The sequence below is a fragment of the Hemibagrus wyckioides genome, linkage group LG28 (genome assembly GCF_019097595.1).
Source record: "Hemibagrus wyckioides isolate EC202008001 linkage group LG28, SWU_Hwy_1.0, whole genome shotgun sequence".
In the NCBI taxonomy this organism is placed as follows: Eukaryota; Metazoa; Chordata; class Actinopteri; order Siluriformes; family Bagridae; genus Hemibagrus; species Hemibagrus wyckioides.
This window is the reverse complement of record NC_080737.1, coordinates 19,954,524-19,963,246: the sequence shown is the minus strand read 5'-3', so window position 1 is coordinate 19,963,246 and position 8,723 is coordinate 19,954,524. Positions and strand designations below refer to the sequence as shown.

At 42.1% G+C, this 8,723-nt stretch overlaps 1 protein-coding gene across 5 annotated transcripts in view; it reads left to right on the top strand.

Annotated features, from left to right (window-relative positions):
* Positions 1-2,714: 2,714 nt before the first annotated feature.
* Positions 2,715-8,723, top strand: part of ephb4a (eph receptor B4a) — a 39,599-nt gene continuing 33,590 nt past the window's right edge. For all 5 annotated transcript variants that reach the window (XM_058383176.1, XM_058383175.1, XM_058383174.1 and 2 more), the window contains exon 1: positions 2,715-3,633. In XM_058383176.1, the coding sequence (XP_058239159.1) occupies positions 3,540-3,633 (94 nt within the window). In that variant the 5' untranslated portion in view covers positions 2,715-3,539. The remainder of the gene's footprint in view (positions 3,634-8,723) is intronic.

The window sequence follows — 8,723 nt, the reverse complement described above, 5'->3', positions numbered from 1 at the left end:
GTATAATGTCCCAATGTAATGTCCCAGTATAATGTCCCAGTGTAATGTCCCAGTATAATGTCCCAGTGTAATGTCCCAGTATAATGTCCCAGTGTAATGTCCCAGTGTAATGTCCCAGTGTAATGTCCCAGTATAATGTCCCAGTGTAATGTCCCAGTATAATGTCCCAATGTAATGTCCCAGTATAATGTCCCAGTGTAATGTCCCAGTATAATGTCCCAGTATAATGTCCCAGTGTAATGTCCCAGTATAATGTCCCAGTGTAATGTCCCAGTATAATGTCCCAGTGTAATGTCCCAGTATAATGTCCCAGTATAATGTCCCAGTGTAATGTCCCAGTATAATGTCCCAGTGTAATGTCCCAGTGTTAGCCCTGATGTCCACACGGTGTGTTTCTTTATGTATAAATAAACATAAAACACTGTAAGTAATAGTTTTAGCTAAAATATTAACTGATAGAGAACTTATTAATTCAGTGTGTATGTTGTTTATCTGGTTGTAATTCTTTTTATTTGTACTTCTCCTTCACTTCATTGAATGATTTTTAGCCACAACACACATTCAGTGGACAGAAACCTGTGTGTTTTATTAAATGTTAATTCTCACACACTCCTGAGGAGAATAGTCTACAGTATACAGTGTGAAGTTTCTGACACACACTGAGAGGTGTGTGTGTGTGTGTGTGTGTGTGTGTGTGTGTGTGAGACTATTCAACTGAACTACAATGGAGCTGAGGAGCTGCTATCGACAGCCACATTAATGGGGAAATGTCCTCCGATTGGGTTTCCTTTAACAGCACCGTGTGTACCTCAGGTGTTAAATCTAACATGTCCTAGCAAGAAACTTTAACTTCTAGCTGCTTTTCTTCCCTCCAGTCGCTACCCCCCCCTCCATTTTCACTGCTAGCTACTGCTAATGGTTTACAACGAGGAGACAAGTGGCCGTATTAGCATGATAAGAGCACGTGGCCTGCACGCGAGACCCGCCTGATCCACGTGCAGACGCTCCGGGACGAGGCAAAAGATTTCATTTTTTAAAAATAAGACATAAATTCAATTAGTTAAAGGTTTTAATTTTACTGTCCTGTTATAGAGAATTATTTTCACATCCGTGAGGTAAGGAGAAATAAATGACTTGCTTTTAGGTGTAAAAAAAAAATCAACATACAATGCTTGAGAGAGAGAGAGAGAGAGAGAGAGAGAGAGAGAGAGAGAGAGAGAGAGAGAGAGAGAGAGAGAGAGAGAAAGGGAGTGAGAGAGAGAGAGAGAGAGAAAGGGAGTGAGAGAGAGAGAGAGAGAGAGAAAGGGAGTGAGAGAGAGAGAGAGAGAGAGAGAGAGAGAGAGAGAGAGAGAGAGAAAGGGAGCGAGAGAGAGAGAGAGAGAGAGAGTGAGAAAGGGAGTGAGAGGGAGTGAGGGAGAGAGAGAGAGAGAGAGAGAGAGAGAGTGAGAAAGGGAGCGAGAGAGAGAGAGAGAGAGAGAGAGAGAGAGAGAGAGAGAGTGTAAAAGTTATGTGTAAATAGAAATATAGAAAGAGAGTGAGACAGATAGAGAAAGGGAGAAAGAGATAGAGAGCGAGAGAGAGAGAGAGAGAGAGAGAGAGAGAGAGAGAGGGGGAGAAAGAAAGGGAGTGTAAAAGTTATGTGTAAAAGTTTTTTTAACTCTGGTAAAATGTCATTCACAACACAGTTGTATATTTCAGGTAGAGTGTAATAAACATTTTATGATAAATATTATTTACATTATTTAATGAATGTAGAAATCTATTTAATATCAGTTACAGGGTATATTTTTTTTATTTATTATTCCCTCAGTGTCCACTCAGACCTGATATCTGGACCTTTGGTCTGTTCCACAGGATCATTCCCAAGAAGAAGAAGAAGAAGAAGAAGAACATGCACAAGTTCTCTCAAAAACCTCTTTTATTTAAAAAAAAAAAAAGATTGTTATTGACCGATGAAGCCCCATCTGAGAGGAATGGTCAGTTATTATCTTCATCAGAATGTTGACATGATTGTGTATGCTAGTTACATCACAGTTAGCAGAGATGCTAATTCTGTTCAAAAACTAAAGTTTTAACACAGTTGCTGGTTTAAAGAGCTGAATGTAGTAAAAGAAAGCTCTGTAAAAAATACGAGATTGTTGCCTGGGAATATTTTTACGCAGTTATTGCCTGGGTTCAGAGACAGTTACAGAAGTCTGTCACGATCGATGCTGAGGTCTCAGTGAAATTGAAGTCTTAATGCTGCTTCTCGTTGTGTGTAAGGTGTGTGAATTCTGCTAGCTGAGTCATTTCAAACAGAAGTGTGATAGAGCCCGTGGGAACTGACTGACCAATATTTGATCATGGTTTATCTCTGACCATTACCTTTTAGTCACATGGCTTGATAAGTCTTGATAAGCTAAAGTGCTTTTTAGAAGTTCTGTTTAAATAAATTAGCTCAGTGGACACACACACACACACACACACACACACACACACATGAAGCAGTCTGAGCTTTAATTGTCGTAATAATGCGCGCGCCGTGTTATTAAGTTTAAAAAAAAGAAGAAGCATAAAATGGTTGAGAGAATATTCCGCTTTTATTTAATAAGGAAAGGGAAAGGCGGGGCTTGTATATGTGAGTGACATGTGGAATCAGCAAATGGGAGGCTAGGAATGGGAAAGAGGTGTGGCTTGTCGGGGAGTGGGCGGTGCTTGTTTCGTCCAGCTTGAGCCTAGTCAGATCCACACCGTGCGCGAGGACTGTGAGGTCTCTCAGCAGGCGCAATGTTCGGAGCAGGATTTCTCTCTCTCTCCGTCTCTCCCTCTCTCTCTCGGGTGTATATCACACTGCAGTTTTGTCTTTTTATCCGCAAATATCTTTTCTAATCGCACTCCAGCGCATTCTGTGGGATTGTAATCCTGAAATCTTCAGATAAACCGTCGAGGGATCGTCTTCATCCGTCCTCCGGTTTTTTTGGGGGATTTTTTCTTTTTTTTGGACCAATACAAAAGGAGGCTTGTGTGACTGGAGCCTGGATTCGCTTTAGATTCTGGAGTAAAAGATCTTCTTCACACCCTCACACCAAGCTTTATACGCATGCACGTTTGTCCTGGAGATGATTTTAGACGTGCAGTAACGAGCCGCAAACTCGTCTAGTCTTTAAAGGAAGTCTTATTTTTCCTGCATTTCCTTTATTATTTTTTTGCTCCAGCTGAAGCTCTACCCAGGCCTTTATCCGCCTGCAGTATTACATCTCAACAAATAATTCGGATATGATCAGAAACCAGAGCTCGTGTGGCTGAATTGCGTTGCGTAACTGGAAAACTTCATAAACTCGACTTTTTCGTGTGCGCGCGCGCGCGTGTGTGTGTGTGTGCGTGTGTTTTTTTGTTTTTTTGGCCATTTTGTTTTACACAATCTGTGCAGTTGTTTGAAATTGGAAGTTCTCCATGGGTTCTCCGTCTCCGAGGCCCAGCTGACGACCTCAGCACCACTCCTTTCCCCCTTTTTGTTATTTTTCTTTCTTTTCTTCTCCTTCCTTTTTTATTATTAGGACATGTCGTGGGGGATTTCTCCCTCAGTCATGAGGCTCGTATGGAGGAGTGTGACTGCTCTGTGGATCCTGCTGCTCTCAACACAGGCTGATGAAGGTACACACACACACACACACCTTCGTTAATTGATATTATACCTCCATTAATTAGTTCGACTAGTGTATACACACTTCTCTAGTAAACACACACAGCTGTTACTTTCAACCTACCTGTTCGCTTCTGTATCGTGTGTGTGTGTGTGTGTGTGTGTGTGTGTGTGTGTGTGAGTTTACGGCTTATTTTTTGCTTTTAAAGCCCGCAGTGATGTAAGCAGAATAGTAATATCTATCCCCCCTTCAGTTTTTCACCTTTTTGACTGAAACAGAGCAGACTTGCGCACACACACACACACACACACACACACACACCCTGTTTGAAGATAAACACTTTATTGATCCTGAAAGAAGATTTTCTTCCACATTGCTCAATACAGTAGAGCTGACAGTGACCAGATTGGGTAATAGTGCAGATCACTGTACCTGTAGATATACAGCACGTGATTAAACATAGATAAAGTCATGAAGGTGTATTAAAGTGCTGGTGTGTGTGTGTGAGAGAGTGAGTGAAATGTGTCCAAATGCATGTTTTATCCTGCTATTAATCAGATTTTGGAGTGTTTCCACTCCTGCTCCTGATATATATATATATATAAATGTTTGTGTGTGTGTTTGTTTGTGCGTGTGTTTGTGCGTGTTTGTTTGTGCGTGTGTTTGTTTGTGCGTGTGTTTGTTTTTATGCGTGTGTTTGTTTGTGCGTGTTTGTTTGTGCGTGTGTTTGTTTGTGCGTGTGTTTGTTTTTATGCGTGTGTTTGTGCGTGTTTGTTTGTGCGTGTGTTTGTTTTTATGCGTGTGTTTGTTTGTGCGTGTGTTTGTGCGTGTGTTTGTGCGTGTGTTTGTTTGTGCGTGTGTTTGTGCGTGTGTTTGTGCGTGTGTTTGTGCGTGTGTTTGTGCGTGTGTTTGTGCGTGCGTGTGTTTGTGCGTGTGTTTGTTTGTGCGTGTGTTTGTTTGTGCGTGTGTTTGTTTGTGCGTGTGTTTGTTTGTGCGTGTGTTTGTTTGTGCGTGTGTTTGTTTGTGCGTGTGTTTGTTTGTGCGTGTGTTTGTTTGTGCGTGTGTTTGTTTTTATGCGTGTGTTTGTTTGTGCGTGTGTTTGTGCGTGTTTGTTTGTGCGTGTGTTTGTTTTTATGCGTGTGTTTGTTTTTATGCGTGTGTTTGTTTTTATGCGTGTGTTTGTTTGTGCGTGTGTTTGTGCGTGTGTTTGTTTGTGCGTGTGTTTGTGCGTGTGTTTGTTTGTGCGTGTGTTTGTTTGTGCGTGTGTTTGTCTGAGAGAGAGATTTAAACTGATCATAACTTCAACACTGCATTGATTTGTCTCCTAAATGACAGTTTATGTCTAAACTGTTGAAAAAAGTCACTCTATTGAAATATTTCTGCTTTAATAACGAACACCTTCCTCTGAATGTAGATCAGATAGATCAGATGATGATTTCTGGAGGATTCTGTGGAAGAATTATGGCACATACCATGCAAATATTAAGTACACACACACACTTTCCTCTGGTCAGCTGAACCATCTCCAGCGCTCAGTTCTCGGTCTGTACGCATTTCCCCTCCTGCATTAAAAATTTCCTCTGCATTTTATTAGCTTATCAGTATAACACAGACCGGCGCTAAAGCTGCTTCTACTGATAAAGCGTGTTTGATCCAGGACATCCTCACACAAGTCAAGCTTAGCGTGTGAAAGCTGGTCCCCATTGGTCAGTTCCAGAAGCACTTATAGAGTGTGGAAAGAGAACTTTCTAAAGAAACATCAGAACTTTTTGGAGAAAAGTGTTTGGTCAGCTGGACAAGGAGAGCTGTGAGGAGCTGAGCTGGTTTCTGTAGGCAAGCAATATTTAGTGGAATATATATATATATGTGTGTGTGTGTGTGTGTGTGTGTGTAAATTATATGTACGGCTAAACATAGAAAGTACACTTTAATCAGACATGGTGGATTATTTCAGGTTTAGTTTATTTGAGAAAAGATTCAGCGGACAACAGACAACTAGCTGCTGGTTAACAGTTACTAAACAACTAGCTGCTGGTTAAGTTGTTGATCTGATCGCACTCATTTACCCCGCACTGTATCGTAATCAGGAAATACAAGCAAAGTGGTGTGTTACGATATCCACCTCTGTTGAGCTCCACATGGAGTTTGTCGCTAATCCTCACCCACAGGCGCTACGGCTTTGCTAATGTTTTACCGATTTATCGAAACCCAACACACTATTGATTTTAGCTCAGACCTCATTGATTTTTATCCCCTGCTTCATCAGAGTTTTCCTCCTTCTGCCATTCCTTTTAAAAACATTGACCCACAATTTACAGTGCACTCACACACACACACACACACACACTCACACACACACACACACACACTCACACTCACACACACACACTCACACTCACACACACACACTCACACTCACACACACACTCACACACACACACTCACACACACACCAGCTGATGACAGAAAAAAGCACATAATTCAGCTATTATTTTTATATAGTGCTCTTTTGTGGGTCTTGCCAATAAAAGTGTTATAACCTCATGTAATAGCTCATCTATAACAAGCTGCGATACTGAACCGAGCGTGTGAGATCGGATTTTCTGATCTGTTCATGCACAATGTTGACCGAATCAGACGTTACGGACGTTACACACCGGCACTGGACACCAAATTCCTTAAATTCCTCCTGTGCTGTTTCTCCTGGTGCGTGACTCTCACCACGGAGAGATCAGATCAGATGGCTCTCGGATTAGATAGAAAACGAACAAAACAAATGGGTGGAGTGTTTGATCTTTTTGCGAGTACAGGAACAGATTCTGTGTTATTGATTATTTTTATCCACGTCTTTTATATACCAGGAGAAAACCAGCGTCTTCTGAAGAGCACACACTGATTGCTTTGGTTACTTTAGGAGAATTGCTTTTTGCACAGTCTCCACGCCGGCCGGTGACAGAAATTACAATTTTAATTGCCAGACAGCGTCTAATTTCTCCCACGGCTCTGTGAGCGGCAGGGTGTACCTCCTTCCTCTTTATTACTTTCCCAAATTACTCACAACCTGTAAGATGGAGAAAAGCCTCCAGAATCAGCCCTGAGTGTTGGTAAACAGCCAGCAGAGTTATAATCACCGCTTACACCCCTCATTCGTCTTTCTCTATGGCTTCCAACACCAGCTTCATTTCAATAAGAAAACTCACAAAGAAAAGATACGGACACACAGGTGACCTTCAGGGCGAGCGTCTGAGTTTTTCACGGTGTGACGGCGCATCAGGCGATCGATGGTTCGGATTAGTTCTGCTCCTAAAGACACACCTGCTCATCGTTATCCGTAATCAATTAACCGCTGTCTGTGACTGACACACACACACACACACACACAGATTAATGAAGTATTGACTGATCTGCACCTGTAATTAGCTGACGGATCCGTTTCACTTCTCTTCTGAAAAAAGAGGCAGGAACTGATGAGCGACACGTTTATTAATATTTATGGAATTTTAATTTCTATCACAATTTATGATTTTGAAAATTGGACGCTGGATTCATGAACATTTCAGAAAAGCTGATTTTCAGAGTTTTAAGTGTGTTCCTGGTACCGCTTATTTGCCTGTGGCCACACCCACAAAACTCTATAAAAGGAGCTGGGTGCAGGAAATGTAGTAATAATAATAATAATAATAATAATAATAATAATGATTACTAATAATAAATGTGCTTTCATTAGCAGAGGTGTGTGTTTGTGTGTGTGTGTGCCCCGCCCACGTTTATACACCTCCATTAGTTTTGAATGATTTAATCGTACTGAGTGTAAATTTATGGAATTTATTCACGGATACAGATTTCTTGTGTAAACATTTGGATTGGACAATTTCTGAATGCATCTGTTTGTATCCAGGTTGTGTGTGTGTGTGTGTGTTTGATTAGAATCTTCTGGTGTTTATTTTGATGTTATTGTTTCAGTGAGTTGTTGGTTGTGAGTGTTTCCTCTTCTCCAGCTCTCTGTTTGTTCAGAATGTCAGAAGCTCATGTCCTGTAGTTCACACCCTGTAGAAGGTCTGGAACCCGGGACTTAGTACCCTTAATGTGCTTCATTTCTCCTGTATCACACGTCCTCGTGATCTGCAGCGGCGTTCCGGACCGTTTCGAGCGCTCCAGAAATGCTCCAGGTTCCTCAGAGCGAAGTGAACAGTAGCGTTTCCTTCCCGCGTTAGCGGCTCTGCGTTCCCCACGGCGCTGAGATGCTGCACGGGTACTGTAGGCCACAGGGGGTCCTGCGGGGTGTGTAATGATTAATTTGGTGGAGTTAAAAACAGCACCAGCAGGGGGTAGATTGGATTTTGGCCTTTGGGTTCGACTCAAAAGAGTTTGAGGCTGAGATTACAGCTAATCCCAGAATCCCCCCCGGATCGCCCCGCGGCTCCACCGGTCCCTCCGCAGGACGGTATTGACGAGAGACACGCTTTCATCTGAGTTCAGGCTGCTGCTCAGTCGCCTCCGTCTTTACTCTCACGTTAAAAAAGAGCTAAAAGAGCTTATCCGTTTCACCTTCTGTCTCTCACTCTGTCTCTCTCTCTCACTCTGTCTCTCTCTCTCTCTCTCTCTCTCTCTCTTTGTTCATGCACATTACAATGCAGAAATGTGAAACAGTGACTCTGATCTAGAGAGGGTTTGGGATAAACGATGCTGTGTGTGTGTGTGTTTGTTTGTATTTTGGTCTCATCATGACCGTGTGTTCGCCCTGGCACTTTTTGATGATGTCATCAGTGCGCCTTTTCAGAATATGCAGTACATCAGGAATTGATAGAAACACGTTTGGATTTTTTAATCTCTCTCTCTCTCTCTCTCTCGCTCATATCTCTGTTTATTTCTCTCTCAATTTCTCCTTCCCTTTTCCTGTCGGATGTTTTCTTCATCCTCCTTTTCTGTCTTCTGTCTTTTTCTTTTTTGTCTCCCTCTTTCTCCTTTTCATTCTCTCATTCTTTTATCCTCTCCTTTTTTCCTCACATTCTCTCCATCTTCACGTCTCCTCCATTCCACTCTTCCTCGCCTCCTCCAGCTTTCCTTTATTAACCAGTCTCTCTCTCTCTCTCTCTCTCT